At 40.2% G+C, this 16,594-nt stretch overlaps 2 protein-coding genes across 4 annotated transcripts in view; one reads left to right on the top strand and one right to left on the bottom strand.

Annotated features, from left to right (window-relative positions):
• Positions 1-5,783: 5,783 nt before the first annotated feature.
• On the bottom strand, positions 5,784-8,214 carry LOC119545139 (translation initiation factor IF-2-like). The gene is made up of 3 exons (XM_037850735.1): positions 8,198-8,214; positions 7,141-7,706; positions 5,784-6,873 (listed from the first exon to the last, which is right to left on the bottom strand). The coding sequence occupies exons 1-3, from the start codon at positions 8,212-8,214 to the stop codon at positions 6,629-6,631; spliced, it is 828 nt and encodes a 275-aa protein (XP_037706663.1). The 3' UTR covers positions 5,784-6,628.
• Positions 6,960-16,594, top strand: part of LOC119505148 (ras and EF-hand domain-containing protein-like) — an 87,119-nt gene continuing 77,484 nt past the window's right edge. For 2 of the 3 annotated variants that reach the window (XM_037797812.1, XM_037797813.1), the window contains exons 1-3: positions 6,962-7,155; positions 7,246-7,308; positions 7,713-7,787. The gene's annotated coding sequence lies outside the window, so the exon portion shown is untranslated. Of the gene's footprint in view, positions 7,156-7,245; positions 7,309-7,712; positions 7,788-16,594 lie in introns of all 3 variants that reach the window. The other variant, XM_037797810.1, reaches the window with a different exon arrangement.

Below are 16,594 nucleotides of genomic sequence, written 5' to 3'. Positions count from 1 at the left end.
TTGCTGCTCAGGTGTGGCCTCTCTCTCTAAGCCATGTCTGCAGGTAAACTCACTGCCCTCTCCCCTATGTGGGACATGACTCCCAGGGGTGTAAATCTCCCTGGAAACATGGGATATGACTCCTGGGCATGAGCCTGGACCCATCAGTGTGGGATTGAGAACGTCTTCTTGACCAAAAGGGAGAAGAGAAATGAAACAAAATAAAGTTTTGGTGGCTGAGAGATTTCAAATGGAGTTGAGAGGTCATTCTGTAGGCTATTCTTATGTATTATAAAGATATCCCTTTTTCATCTTTAGTGTATTGTTACAGCTAGAAGGAAATACAAGCAACTGTTGAACTGCAACCCAGTAGCCTTGATTCTTGAAGAAAATTGTATAACTATGTAGCTTACATGGTATGAACCTTGTGGCTCACACCCCCTTTAGCTAGTGTATGGATGAGTGGAGGAATGGGGATAAAAACTAAAGGACAAATCGGGTGGGATGGGGGGATGATTTGGGTGTTCTTTTTTCACTTTTATTTTTTATTCTTGTTCTGGTTCTTTCTGATGTAAGGAAAATGCTCAGAGATAGATTGTGGTGATGAACACATAACTATGTTATCATACTGTGGACAGTGGATTGTATATCATGGATGATTGTCTGGTGTGTGAATGTATTTCAATAAAACTGAATTCAATAAAAAAAAATTGAAGAAAATGGAACACTACCTAACTCATTTTATGAAGCTAACATCAATCTAATACCAAAACCAGGCAAAGATGCTACAAGAAAGGAAAACCAGCAGCCAATCTCCCTAATGAATATAGATGCAAAAATCCTCAACAAAATACTTGCAAATCAAATCCAAAGACACATTAAAAAAATCATACAACATGACCAAGTGGGGTTCATTCCAGGCATGCAAGGATGGTTCAACATAAGAAAATCAATCAATGTATTACAACACATTAACAATTCAAAAGGGAAAAATCAAATGATCATCTCAATAGATGCTGTAAAAGCATTTGACAAAATCCAACATCTATTTTTGATAAAAACACCTCAAAAGGTAGGAATTGAAGGAAACTTACTCAATATGATAAAGAGCATATATGAAAAACTCAATGGTGAGAGACTGCAAGCCTTCCCTCTAAGATCAGGAACAACACAAGGATGCCCGCTATCACCACTGGTATTCAACATTGTGCTGGAAGTGCTAGCCAGGGCAATCTGGCAAGACAAAGAAATAAAAGGCATCCAAATTGGAAAAGAAGAAGTAAAACTGTCATTGTTTGCAGATGATATGATCTTATATCTGGAAGACACTGAGAAATCGATACAGCTACTAGAGCTAATAAACAAATTTAGCAAAGTAGCAGGATACAAGATTAATGCACATAAGTCAGTAATGTTTCTATATGCTAGAAATGAACAAAGTGAAGAGACACTCAAGAAAAAGATACCATTTTCAATAGCAACTAAAAAAATCAAGTACCTAGGAATAAACTTAGCCAAAGATGTAAAAGACCTATACAAAGAAAACTGCATAACTCTACTAAAAGAAATAGAAGGGGACCTTAAAAGATGGAAAAATATTCCATGTTCATGGATAGGAAGGCTTAATTGTCAATTCTACCCAAACTCATCTACAGATTCAATGCAATCCCAATCAAAATTCCAACAACCTACTTGGCAGACTTGGGAAAGTTAGTTATCAAATTTATTTGGAAAGGGAAGATGCCTCGAATTGCTAAAGACACTCTAAAAAGAAAAAGGAAGTGGGAAGACTTAGATTCCCTGACTTTGAAGCTTATTATACAGCCACAGTTGTCAAAACAGCATGGTACTGGCACAGAGACAGACATATAGATCAATGGAATCGAATTGAGAGTTTGGAGATAGACCCCCAGATCTATGGCTGACTGATCTTTGATAAGGCCCCCAAAGTCACTGAACTGGGTCGTAATGGTCTTTTCAACAAATGGGGCTGGGAGAGTTGGATATCCATATCCAAAAGAATGAAAGAGGACCCCTACCTCACACCCTACACAAAAATGAACTCAAAATGGACCAAAGATCTCAATATGAAAGAAAGTACCATAAGACTCCTAGAAGATAATGTAGGAAAACATCTTCAAGACCTTGTATTAGGCGGCTACTTCCTAGACTTTATACCCAAAGCACAAGCAACAAAAGAAAGAATAGATAAATGGGAACTCCTCAAGTGTAGAAGTGTCTGTACCTCAAAGGAATTTGTCAAAAAGGTAAAGAGGCAGCCAACTCAATGGGAAAAAAATTTTGGAAACCACGTATCTGACAAAAGACTGATATCTTGCATATATAAAGAAATCCTACAACTCAATGACAATAGTACAGACAGCCCAATTATAAAATGGGCAAAAGATATGAAAAGACAGTTCTCCAAAGCGGAAATAAAAATGGCTAAGAAACACATGAAAAAATGTTCAGCTTCACTAGCTATTAGAGAGATGCAAATTAAGACCACGAGATACCATCTCACACTGATTAGAATGGCTGCCATTAAGCAAACAGGAAACTACAGATGTTGGAAGGGATGTGGAGAAATTGGAACTCTTATTCATTGTTGGTGGGACTGTATAATGGTTCAGCCACTCTGGAAGTCAGTCTGGCAGTTCCTTAGAAAACTAGATATAGAGTTACTGTTCGATCCAGCAATTGCACTTCTCGGTATATACCCGGAAGATCGTGAAGCAGTGACACGAACAGATATCTGCACGCCAATGTTCATAGCAGCATTATTCACAATTGCCAAGAGATGGAAACAACCCAAATGTCCTTCAACAGATGAGTGGATAAACAAAATGTGGTATATACACATGATGGAATACTACACAGCAGTAAGAAGGAACGATCTCGTGAAACATGACAACATGGATGAACCTTGCAGACATAATGCTGAGCGAAATAAGCCAGGCACAAAAAGAGAAATATTATATGCTACCACTAATGCGAACGTTGAAAAATGCAAAACAAATGGTTTATAATGTAGAATGTAGGGGAACTAGCAATAGAGAGAAATTAAGGAAGAGGGAACAATAATCCAAGAAGAAATAGATAAGCTATCATGGGTAAATTTAACATTCTGGGAATGCCCAGGAATGACTATGGTCTGTTAATTTCTGATGGGTATAGTAGGACCAAGTTCACAGAAATGTTGCTATATTAGGTAACTTTCTTGGGGTAGAGTAGGAACATGTTGGAAGTAAAGTAGTTATCTTAGGTTAGTTGTCTTTTTCTTACTCCCTTGTTATGATCTCTTTGAAATGTTCTTTTATTGTATTTTTAAAAAATTTTTTTATTTTTCATACAGTTGATTAAAAAAAAAAAGTTAAAAAAAAACAAGGAAAAAAATATGTAGAGCCTCCTTGAGGAGCCTGCGGAGAATGCAGGGGTATTGGCCTACCCCACCTCGATGGTTGCTAACATGACCACAGACATAGGAGACTGGTGGTTTGATGGGTTGAGCCCTCTACCACAGGATTTACCCTTGGGAAGACTGTTGCTGCAAAGGAGAGGCTAGGCCTCCCTATAATTGTGCCTAAGAGCCTCCTCCTGAATGCCTCTTTGTTGTTCAGATGTGGCCCTCTCTCTCTAGCTAAGCCAACTTGAAAGGTGAAATCACTGCCCTCCCCCCTACGTGGGATCAGACACCCAAGGGAGTGAATCTCCCTGGCAACGTGGAATATGACTCCCGGGGAGGAATACAGACCTGGCATCGTGGGATGGAGTACTCTTCTTGACCAAAAGGGGGATGTGAAAGGAAATGAAATAAGCTTCAGTGGCAGAGAGATTCCAAAAGGAGCCGAGAGGTCACTCTGGTGGGCACTCTTACACACAATTTAGACAACGCTTTTTAGGTTCTAAAGAATTGGGGTAGCTGGTAGTAGATACCTGAAACTATCAAACTACAACCCAGAATCCATGAATCTCGAAGACAATTGTATAAAAATGTATCTTATGAGGGGTGACAATGGGATTGGGAAAGCCATAAGGACCACACTCCCCTTTGTCTAGTTTATGGATGGATGAGTAGAAAAATACGGGAAGGAAACAAACAGACAAAGGTACCCAGTGTTCTTTTTTACTTCAATTGCTCTTTTTCACTTTAATTATTATTCTTGTTATTTTTGTGTGTGTGCTAATGAAGGTGTCAGGGATTGATTTAGGTGATGAATGTACAACTATGTAATGGTACTGTGAACAATCGAATGTATGATTTGTTTTGTATGACTGTGTGGTATGTGAATATATCTCAATAAAATAAAGATTTAAAAACAAATGTAAGTACTTCAAATGGAATAAACATGATGCTATTAAACTAGTTGGGTGACATAATTTGGATTGGAGAGGGGATAAGGAAAGACCTTGCTGAAGAAGTGCTGTTCAAGCTCAGAATTAGAGGGTAAGCAGGAGCTAGCCAGGCAGAGAGGAGAAGGAAACACATTCTCAGTAAAGCAAAGTGATATAATTTGAATTGCTTTTGGAAATATCATCTGGCTTCTCTGTGGAGGATGGGCTGTGGGGGTGGGAGGACAGGGAAGCGTAGAAGCAAGGCAATCAGTAAGGCGTTTAGAACGGACCACAGCTTTTACAACCCACTCAACAAAGCACCAGAAGCGCACAGCGACAGCAGCATGTTCACTTGGTTCAGCTTACATCAGAGACAGTTAGGTTGTCTGTGATTCAGGCAGTAGGAAGAAAGGAGATTGTGTCAGTAGCAGCAAGGTGGGGTTCCCAGGTCTCAATTCTTAATTTTACAAGTGGGTCAGTGGGATTGATAGTTAGGAACAAATGTGTGTGTGTTTGACTACAAGATGAGGATTATAAGAGAAAAAGCCTGCAAGTACTAACTACCCAGGGGTAATAAGAGATTTTCATGGAAGCCTTTATAAGATTTAATTTGCAAGAGTTATCTGTATTACTGTTATTGAATTGTTGGGATTTATTTTGTTTTGTGCTTCTTCTAAGATCATATGTTTAAAATTGTTGACAAACCAACAAAGAGGACATTTAAGAAAGGTTCATTTAGGCAGAGCATTGTTTTAGTACATCAATACTGAATGCTTCATATCAAAGTTGCTAGGGATGGCGAACTCCCAAGGAAACAAATTCTAGTGGGTAAAGGGAGTGTCTGCTAGTGATAGATTTCTGTTGATTTCAAAATCTTGACTAATTCCAAGTTCTCTTTCCATTTAAAATTAAGCACCTCTGCAATTATGAACTACACTTCACCCTTTGTAATTTTTATGTCTATGTGTATGTGCACTTAAGATTTGCAAGACATTAAGTATTTTTATGCATTTCTTTTAGAAAAATTGTACATGGCTGGTTGTACATTTTTATATTATGTAGAAAAAGATTCGATAACACATTGAAAAGTCTTTAGCAAATGAACACGGATTTCTTAGCACTTAGGTACTGATACAAAATGGCTAATATATCTATTTATATCCCTCTCTAGAGTTAAATTTTTTTTCTCAGAGAAGTTGTAGGTTTACAGAAAAATGCAGAAAATAAGAGTTCCCATATACCACCCGTGCCCCCATTATTAACACCTTGCATTAGTATGGTACATTTGTTTCAATTGATGAAAGAATATTATTATAATTGGAGTATTAACTATAGTCCATGGTTTTCATTAGGGTTCACTGTGTTGTACAGTTCTCTAGTTCTTTACAAAAAAATTTTATTCTAGTAACAGATATAAACCTAAAACTACACCTTTTAACCACATTCAAATATGTAATTCAGTGCTGTTAAGTAGGTTCACAATGTTATGCTACCATCACCACCATCCATTACCAAAACTTTTCCATCACCCAAATAGAAACTGTACAATTTAAGCATCAATTGCCCTTCCCTATCGCCTCACTAAGTTAAGAATCCCTCAGTCCAACAGACTACTTTTATTTTAGGAAATAGAAGTGCATCAGCAATGTAGTTCTAAGTAGCCCAGTTATGAATGTGGAATGAAGGGATAAAATAAAGTTTTCCACTCTGATATCTTCATTCAGAAGCTCCTCTTTGTATAAAATACTCCATGGCAAAGTTGCTTCTATTTAGTGAGTTTGATCTTGGCTTTCATCTAAACCTTTTGATCTTGAAAGAAGGATGGAGTAGCAAAAGAGAGGGCAAGACAGACTTTCTTTAAAGAAATGCCATAAAGTTAAAGGGATGGTCAGGATCAGCAATTGCGACCTGACTCCCTTTCTTTCCCCACCCACTGCCACCCCCCACCCGGACCTGGTTCAGCCAACTTCTGAAGTGGACGGGAAGGAAGCCTTTTTGGGGTCGGCGGAAAGACTTGGATATCGCACAGTTTTATAAACTAAGCGGAAACTTTCCCTCTAATTATGAAAAAAGATCGGCTGTTTTTAAATTCAGCCGGGTCCCGGGTAGTCTGAAGGCTGCGTGTCTCCACCGGCCGGGCGGAGAGCGAGGCTTGGCTTTTACCAGCTCCGGGCCTCTCCCGGGGGAGGTCACCTGCCGCCGCCCCGGATTCCGGAGGGGCCACTGACAAACGCCTACTTAATGGCGTCTAATCCATTCGCGGGAATGCTCCATTAGGAAAGTTCCTTTCCCTCCGCGAAAGCCATCAGGACACTTAGGCTTCTGACCCGACGAGAGAGTTCAAGCCGCCCGCGGGGGCGGGGGCGCTTCTCCTGCAGAGCCCTTTCGCCAGCGGGCGGGCAGCGCTTCCGCTCCTGCGGCGGCCACAAAAGCCCGTCGTTCGTCCCCAGGGTCCCGGGATGGGGTGGGGGTGGAAAGGTGAGGCGTGCGCGCCCGTGGCCCGTCCGCGCGTGGGAGAAAGCGGGCGCTGCCAGGCCCAGGAGAGAGGCAGAAAGATGTCTGCAAACTGAACAATAAAATAAAAGGCGCGCGGGGCGGGGAGGGGGCGGAGGCGACCTGCCGGGAGGGCAGCGCGGCCTCCTATACCTTTAAGGCAGGCCCCGCCCCCGCCCTCCCGCCCGCGCCACCGCCCGGGTCCCCGCGCCGCCCGCCGCCCGCGCTCCGCCTTAGGTGTTGCGGGCCGGGAGCGCGCGCTGCTCTGCACCGGGCCGGCCCGGCGGGCGGGCGCTGGTATGCGGGCTCCGGCGCCCCCGACTCCATGCTCACCTCCCGCGAGGCGAGGTAGAGGCCAGCGCCGAGTTGGTGGGGACGCGAGGGAGGGAGGCCGGGGTCGCTCCCGTGTAAACTTGACTCTGTCTCCTTCCCCCGCAGCCGCTGCAGAAGGAGCGCCAGGCCGGGGCGGAGTGCGGGCTCGCGCGGCAAGTGAGCGCCGAGGTGAGTGGCGGCCGCTCGGGCGGTTCCTGCGCTCCCCTTCCTCCCCGGGGCGGTGGGTCCCGCGCCGCGTCCCTGCTGCGCAGCCCCCGGCGTCGGCGCGCGACAGGCTCGGGAAGATGGCCCCTTGTTGGGGGGCTCCGGCGCGCACCCCGGGGACGAAGGTCACGGCCTCAGCGCGCCGCAGCCCGGAGCGTGGGGGTCTGGGGGCCGCGCGCACTCTGGGCGCCCCGGGAGTCCGTTGCGCGGAGGCGGCCGTGCGAGCCGCGAAAGGTGCCTGTGGCTTCTCCAGGTGAAGCCGCGGACGTTTGCGTCGCGAGGCGGTTGACCGTTTCTTTCTCTCGCCGAGGGGCGGCCCTCGGGACCCGCCGTCCTGCTTAAAATGCGCTGTGGTTTTTGAACTTCAGGTCACGAAATGGATTCGAGTGAACCGGAGACCCAGAAAACGGAAACGAAGGGAGAACGAAGAGGTGTTTGAAAAGGTAGGGTCCTGAAAAATAGCACGGGATGGAGTTGGTGACAGATCTCTTTTGCCTCTGAGTACTTGACCACAATAGAGTAGCAGCTTTCTATAAAGTTTTCAGGAAATGTACAGTAAACCGTAGATTTAATTTATATGGATAGTGCTATAGGAATATGGGCTGATAATCCTAATGATTATCAACATACTGTGTTTTCATGAAGTAAGAATGACCTGGGATGGAGATTTGTTTCGTGCTTGTTAAATAAAGCAATAGGACTTAAGTGGATTCCGTTATTATATTAGACCAGTATTATTTCTTATTGCAGGGTTAAAGGATCTCTGAAAAAAGAAAAACTGTTTTTGGAATAAATCACCCAATCTTAGGTTTCTGTATGTGGTTGTAGCACAAACTGTAGCACACTCACTCACCTCGACTTCAGAGCCATCTCAAAATGGAGACAGAAGATGAAATAAGTGTATTAGTTTTGAAACACTGGGAGGGATTTTATTTACTGTAAAGCAAATGAGAAATTTGTTTTCCGAAATTCAGAATTTCAGTATGTTGCTTCGCAGAAGTTGGGACTGCCTATTTTCCCCTGAAACTGTATCAAGTGAAAACTTGATTTGTCGGTATAGTAAATATTATGAAGTCAGGTAAGTCACCTGTTGTTTCCTAAGTGACTTTTGTTGAAAACTCTTAAAAATAAGTGAATAATGTCTTTACAAATGTTACAGCAGATATGCTTTTTGTTGTTGTTTTTGCTTAATTATATTTTACTGGGGTTTTTTGTTTGTTCGATTTTTTGTAGCACCGAGGGATTTAAAATAGCAGTGTGTTGTTTTTCTTCTGCTACAATGTATGATGCATCATTCCTCATTCTGAAGCCAAATTCTTGCTGATAGCCTTGCTGCCAGCTTCTGTGATGTGTTGCTTTAGTATGGGCATGGCAGCGTCTGAGAATATGCACAAAGCCCATCATAATGAAGACGATACCAAAGTTGCAGAGTGCACTTGAGGATAGCACAGGGCATCTGCGAAGACAATGGGAAAAAGAACCAACCTGGGACTATAATAGTTTGTAGCTAGACATTTGGGGTGTGAAAAATGGACCCTCAGCCCTTCTTTTTTTTAAAGAAAAGGGATGTATGTACTTCAGTTAAAGAGTAATGGAAAAAGTTTTCATTTTGAACAGTCTTGATTTTTCTGACCATACCTCAGCCTGCTCTAGTAGCTCGTCTTGTTTGTTTAACCCTCGTGGTTTAGGTGTTTTTGAAATGCTTGTGAGGTGACCAGTGAGATCATAAAATATCCCAAGAAGGAAAAAGAATTATGGTTTGCTTAGTATTTCAAAGAAATGTCTTCTACCTATGATTTTTTAAGCCGAAAATAAGATCTCCCAAACTCAGTGTGTCATGCACGCAAAAAAAGAAGGGGAAGCTATTATCTTTGTAGATTGCTAGGCAGCATCATTACTACATTGAACCGGAAGTAACTGTATCTTTTGCACCCGTGGCTTCTGAGAGTGAAGTGACCACCATGTCTTCTGAGAATGAGAAGAGTGAAGGGGACCCTGAGGATTTTATGTTCAAGAGAATGGAAATTCTTCACTGAACCTCTTCTACTTGACAAAGGCTGTTGTGTTAGATCTCACAGGGAAGACGAATGGCTGGCTGACTTTGAAAGTTTGGGCAGCAGTCTTGAAGAGGGCCTGAAAATGAAGTAGTCAGAACCACTATTCAGAACTTCCTTTCAAGGAATGAAGTTTAATGCAGACTTGCTTTGAGGGTGGAAGTGGGGAGGACAAAATGAAGGGGAGTTTCAGAGTCCTCTCAGTGAATACTAATTACCAGCTACTACAGTGTCTTAAATCTGTCTCCTGGCCTTAAGAAGCGCTTCTCGGCCCCTGGGACCACTGTTTGCCTCTGCCACACCTATAAGAGAGAGGTTGGAGTAAGCTGAGGCTAAGCGTGCAATATTTTCAAGGGTGAGGTTAAAGGGAGAGAAATCCACGACAAAGGGCATTAGAACGACGTTCTGGAAGGCAGGGAAGACTTCCTGCAGCTGGGAGTTGAGTTGTGTCCCCTGATTGCCCGAATGTTCCAAAATACAGAGTGATCTCTGGATGGTAATTAGTATGCAGCGGTCATATGTTAACCTTTAGCTAGGATTTGAACCTGTCATTTGTAGGAATCTAGGTAGTTATTCTTTAGTCTAATAAGTTTTTTTTCTAAAATATCTGCATACCACAAGTAGAAGGAAATTATTCCATTTTTCTTTTTTATGCATCCACTATAATTTTTCTACTATATTAGAATAAAGCTATGATCTTTTCTGCTTTTATTCATTTCTTGCAGGTGTTCATTTTAAATCTAGCTATTGCCTTTATTTGCCTACTTTATTTTCTTTGTCCCTACCCATTCCTCCTCCAAACACACTGCCCTTCCTCGAGACTCCTGTCCCCCCAATCTCTTGTCTCCATTTTCAGGCCTCTCTCAGGATTCAGCCTAGATGAGTTAGTTTGGTTAACTAGTCTATATTTAACTCTAGGGCTATAGCATTTTTTCTCTGATAAGAGGATGCCATTTTTACTGACTTGTGGGAAATGGAAAACAGAAAACCTTCTGACCTGCATCAGAAAGGAAAACAAACAGTACGGTGCATGGCCAGGATCTAAAAATGGGCACTGGGCAAGGAATTATATGTAATGAATATACATATACATTACAGCAGATATTTATTTTCCCCCTCAAAGAAAATCTTGAAGGTGCTCAGGGGTAGGAACAGCCTGTTATAACTTGAAATACTAGTGGAGTTTTTCAGCGAGGAAGGGACAGCAGAACAAACTTACCCTGTGCTCTGCTGTGTGTTAAAATAACAAATAATGAAATAAAGTAAATTGAGTGAGTGAGATGTACCACCCAGATAAGGAGTTTAAAATGCTTTCCATGCCTTTCCTTTATTTTAGGTTCCTGGCTGCTTCCACCCTCTTCTTGGGGCTACTCTCAGCCACCAGACAGCTGCACTGTTTTTCTCTGCTCCCTTACAGGTTCTCATTTCTTAACTTGCTGAAGATGCAGAATTCTCTCTTATGCATCTTCTTATATCTTTTCTGACTTTTATCTCCATTTTATCTTATCTTTATATGTTAGCCCTTTTTGCACTGGTGTAACTGAACTCTTACACCGTTTCTTGTTCTCTTCATTTTTAATTACAAAACTCACCTCTCTTCTGCTTCTGGCCCTCAGGTATTTTCTCCTTACATTCTGATATTCTTCCTTTTTAAATATTTCAATTCTCTTTATTTAGTTTGAATAATTTTTGCAGCAGGGGATCCTGAGCAACTCCACAAAGAACAATTAGGATGAGTGGATCCACAAGCTCTGCCAGGGGGAGGTAAAACAATGGTAACTGGAACAGTGAATTGTATCCTGTGTATTTTTAAAAATAACGTTAATAGATTTTACCAAATGGGTATTGGTTTTGGAATGCACCACATTTCTTTTTCTTTTTTTTTTCTGCTTTTATCTTGAATTGATCCAAAGATAAACGAATTATGCATCACATCACACTCAAATATGGAGGAATAATATGCCAGTTTTTCCTGAGTTTTAATAATTCTTTTGTCACTATTCCGGGGATTAGAATATGTTGTAGGATAATATTTTATGGCAGTATATTTGAGGAAATATACGAATGAGGTATGGTTCCATTAGAATACGAAAATTCCATTTTTCAGATCCTTTCTAGTATATCTGATAATATGCAGAAAACAAAGCATAAAATAGCCATTTTTAGTCATCAGTAAGTATAAATGATGATATCAGAAGTATTCATTGGCTAACCTTCAAAACATTGAAAATTCAACAGTTCTAAGGTTGGCTGATATTAACAAGCGATCCTTTATGTGCATTAGTCTTGTAGCGAGTAGTCTTGGCCAGGGTGAGATCACATGACCTTTGCTATGATCGGTCATAACGAACACCATGTGCAAATGGTTTCCAGCCATAGCCTCCTTTAAGATTGACCTGAATTATTCTTTCCTGCCAGGACCCAAAAAACAATACTCTTGAGAGCATAAAATTGTTTTTAATTGGGTGAGATTTTCCTTGATATAACAAGAGTGAGATGTAAAAATCTAGAAAGAAGGTTGTGAAAATGTGGACTTCATAGTATACAGCGGCCATTTGAATTGGGGTCAGATGTTAAATTCTATTTTCTGAGCCTTTTGGAAAAAATAATGAAACTATTTTCTTTGTGATAAATTCCTTCCTAAGTTCTGGAACATTTTCATTCTACATTTATTTTGTTTGTTCTTTCCACAAACTTGACTCTGAACTGCAATCTGTGATGATCTTGGTTTGAATAATAATCCACAGAAGACTTTTTAAAATAGTACGTAAAATCTAGCTTGGCTTATGCAATTAGTACCACTTATTGTACCTTTTAAAATTTTATTTCTTGTAAGAGAATACTTTAATAATAATTCTAATATTGAAATATTCAAAATTATAAAGCCAGGTACAGATTTCAAACTCTTTTAACAAAGTGGTTTATTGCTCTGTTTGTCTTTTGTGACAGAGGTCTATTTTATATTCAGTTTATGTTTTCTGGAAACTGATATTTGAGGCTAGTAAAAATTACTTGGTTCTTTCTTGAACCCAGAAGGGCTGATGGAAACTTTGTTAGGGTCGACAGTCTGGGACCTTCAGCCCACAACACCTAGCAGAGTGGCACATGATGAGTTCAGGAAGTGCTGAATCAGGAATCCCTTTACTTGCTAGGAATTATCCGGCTTTTAGCAAAATGGTAGGCTTGGGCAGCGGCTCTTACGCAGCTGACGAACACTTACATCAAGTGGTTTCCCAGGCATTGGTGCCTTTGCCTCTTTTTGAGAGTGTTGTTGCCCTGTGAGAATTCATAACTGGTCTGCATTTATGTAGCCATAATCTCTTACAATAGCTTCATTGATACTTGATTCCCATAGAAAAGCTTTATGGATTCTAATGAGTCACAGCTCTGGAGGCACCAGCCATTCCCCCTCCCTATCAGTGAGCACCATTGTACCCAATCTGTACTGATTGTGCCTGTGGATGACAACCTACTTGAGTGATGGTAGGAAGGCAGAGTAATTTATTAAAGTAATTACAAAGAAACCAAACAAAAGGAGCAATTACAGTGCTGTTAACATGCAATTTGTTATTTTATCACTGAAACATTTGGAGCTTGGTTGAGTATCTCCATCTTATTTGGATGGAGTCTCTGTTTTTTTTCCCCCCTATCAGTCCCCCCCCTTTTCCCCCTGTAAATCCCTAACAGATACATAATTTATTAAATTCTCTATACCCAGGTCTTAAGTTAGATTGGGTTTCTTGAGATCCTGACTCCCCACCCTGCCCCTTCTTTGGCCATTTTTAAAACTGGATCCAGGAAGCATTGCTGAGAAAATGTGTTTTGGGTACCGTTAGGAAGGAAGTCTGATCTGTTTAATTTTATGCCATTAAATTTTCATCTGTTCTGTAGATTTATTTTTTTAAGAATCCACAATGTCCTAAAAATGTTCTGAGAATTCTACATGTACCAAAATTCCTCCCCATTTTCAACTAGAATAGCAGGGAAAATTAAAATATAGTCATCCACTTTGCCTCACACACTTATTCACAACTTTTAAAAAGAATGTTTGAATGATACTAATACAATAGTAGCTCACACTTGCCATGTGTCATGCAGTGTTCTCAGTGCTTTACATGTTTCAGCTCATATAAATGTCACTTTAAAGTAGAGTCAAAAGTCAGCAGTATACTGGGAGGATGTTGAGACTGCATCATATCCTTTGTGAAAGTAGATTGAGGTATGAACACTTCAAATAATTGCTATAGAAAAAATGCTTTGGGCAAAGATTTTAAAATTCCTTTTAACCCATATTGTTGACAGCTCTAGACCACCAGCATAAAGTACCTGTTTCTTAATTAGGGCAATCCCAACCGGAATGTGTTTTGAAAACACTTGGAAGAGTGCAGATAATTACACTGTTGATTCTAGCAGGTCTTATTCCTGCGGCCATAAACTTTCTATGTCATGAAAGATTAAAACCGTTTTAATATAAAGCAAAAGAGTTCTGCTGGATAAGAGAGGCAGGGAGAGAAGAATTCTGTGGCTTTTTAGTTACTTTTATAGGAAACACTAGCTACATTCCTGTGACAGAATGCTTTATTGGACAGTCATTCCCATCCCAGGCATTTTAATGAGCTGCTGTTTTGTGCCTGGCATCATATGGCACTAAGATGCATTATTTTAGTAGTGCCTAGTGGTGTCAGTGCAGTTTAAGCCTGTCATTGTTTCCATTAATCTTCTATTTTAGGAAGCCAATACTAGCACGTAGGGAAGTGCTCAGACAACATGCACTTCATTTATATATCTGGGTCTCTGCACACAGGAAAAGTGATATCCAAGCCTCGTATCCCCAACACTTAGAAAAGGACCCAATCGCGTGCAAACTCTCAATAAATATTTGTTGAATGAATTAAATGAAAGAATCTCATGAGTAACACTAGTTATCTTAAGAACTCATACCTGGCTATGGCTATGCTTTAAAAAATTTTTTTATTCAACTGTCCAGGGTTTTATTTAATAATTATTTTTTAATGATGGAGATTTTCATTAAAGTACATTTGGTAGAGTTTTCCTGGCTTTATAGGTCATCTCTTTCATCTCTTCTATAAACAGCTAGGAGCCAGGAAGAGCTGAGATTTGTCACAACTCTGAAATTATATGCCTCTTGAGTTAGTCACTTGACTTTTGCTTTCACATGAAAACCCTTTTATTTAATAAGCCAGTTAAGCCCATTTACATTACTTGATAAAATCTGTGTTTGGCCTCAATTCATTTATTTTTATTGTGGTATCACATATATTATAATATCTGTCGTTTTAACCGTTTTTAAATGTACATTGTAGTGGCATTAATTAACATTCACAATGTACTCCCATCACCACCACTTGTTAGCAAAACTGTCATCACCCGAAACGCATTCTGTACCCGCTAAGCTGGCTTATGGCTTTGTGATATACATATATTTTGTCCATCTTTTCCATCTTCTGGTATTTAGGAAGGTTTGTATTGTTGTTCTAATAGTTACTTTTAAATAATACCACTTTTATTTTTGCCACTTTTGCCTTTTGTGTGTGTGTGTGTGTGTGTTTCTAGTGTATTGATTCCCTGCTGTGTGCAATGGTGAAATTTAACATTAACCTCTTCTTGCCCCTCCTCCTCTCTTCCCCATCATCTGACTTGAAGTATTATCTTTTTACTTCCAGATAATATCTATAAGAAAATTAACAAGCTTAATATGTTTTTCATATAATTTTCCCATCATACTCTTTCTATGATGTCAGAGCATGTAGACAGTACATACTTTCCTGTATCCTTTATAAGATCACTTAGTTTTAATCCTCATGTACATCTATAATGCTCGTCATCCCTCCTTATATTGGTGTCTCTTCTGTCATTTTGGTTTTCTGAAGCTAGTTACCTGGTATATTTCTGAGGAAGAGCTTATGACAACTATATACCCTGAGTTCTTGCAAATCAATAAGTTTGTTCAGATTGTACATGAAGGTCAGTTCAGCTGGATATAAAGTCTTTGGTACATGTTTTCTTTATTTGAGTATCTTAAATATGTTACTCCATTGTCCTCTTTCCTTAAGTCTTGGTGTCAGAAAGTCTGATGCTAGGCTCATTTCTTTCCCTCAGGGGAACTTTGTCTTTTCTCCTGGACACCCATATTTTTCCCTTTAAATTCCAATAATTTTACTGTAATATGTCTGATTGTCTCATTGTGGGTCAATTTTCCCAGCTGTAACTTGGATTTTGAGGTTTATTTTCCTCCTTTGTAAAATGAGAATAATGATAGCTTTTTTATTTTGTTTGCTCACAGTTGTTTTGAAAACCATGTTGTATATTAAGTGCTTTGAATTTAGTTTACTGTTTTGTTGCTTTTCAAAGTCTCTTGTTCTGAACCTTAAAATTAGAGTGCCTCATTTTACAGATGAGCAAACAGATTTGAGTTGATATGTGAGAAATCTAAAATGGATACTCGGCGGAGTCTTGTCTATATCCTGCCAGTAAATAAATTGATGATGACTCTGTATGGTAAAAGAGCTCACTGTACCCACCCAGGGTGGGCTCAAAGCAGTTGTGCTTTTTGAAATTATCTTATCTAGTAAACTCCGATTTCCCACTTGAAACTCTGGGTTTACATGATCTCAATTTATGAATGCATAGAACAATACACAGAAAAAAAATTAAAATAGTCTGTTTTTCAGATAATAAGGAGAGTTGAAAACCCAGTTGGTTTCATCAGCCAACATTTTTCTTACATTTGTTGTACATAAGGCCCTGCATGAGAAGTGGATAGAAAATACCCTAGAAACATGAGTTGTCATTTCTGGCTGCGAGGATGGTAAAACACACAACATATCCACGATCAGTTACAAAGTCGCATGTGATAAATGAATCCAAACCAGTGTAGCACAAACCAAGGATATGAGTAGATGGTGCATTTTACCTAAGGCCACCCTGGACTAGAATTTCCATGCCTGGGCCTTGTTTTGATAAAGCAGCCCTTTTTACATGCAGACTGGAAGTTATGGTGGGGAATTTGGTAATTGAGTTAACTAAATCCATTTTAATGCTTTTACCTGATTTGTAAGCACAGGTAGAGGTTTGATTGATGTCATAGAAATAGTATTAGTGTCTTTATTTGGATATGTGAATGTGCTAGAAGATGAGGAGAAAGTGAGACTTTTCCTACGTTTTGCAGATTTTAG

Source organism: Choloepus didactylus, chromosome 10, assembly GCF_015220235.1.
Source record: "Choloepus didactylus isolate mChoDid1 chromosome 10, mChoDid1.pri, whole genome shotgun sequence".
Classification (NCBI taxonomy): domain Eukaryota; kingdom Metazoa; phylum Chordata; class Mammalia; order Pilosa; family Megalonychidae; genus Choloepus; species Choloepus didactylus.
This window is presented reverse-complemented; position numbering and strand designations above follow the sequence as displayed.

What these genes read in the sequence shown, in the direction of transcription:
- LOC119545139 (XM_037850735.1), bottom strand. An exon ending in TCTACCTCGCCTCGCGGGAG is followed by an intron (nt 6,874 to 7,140) that starts GTGAGCATGGAG and finishes TTCAGTTTGCAG; the next exon opens with ACATCTTTCTGCCTCTCTCC.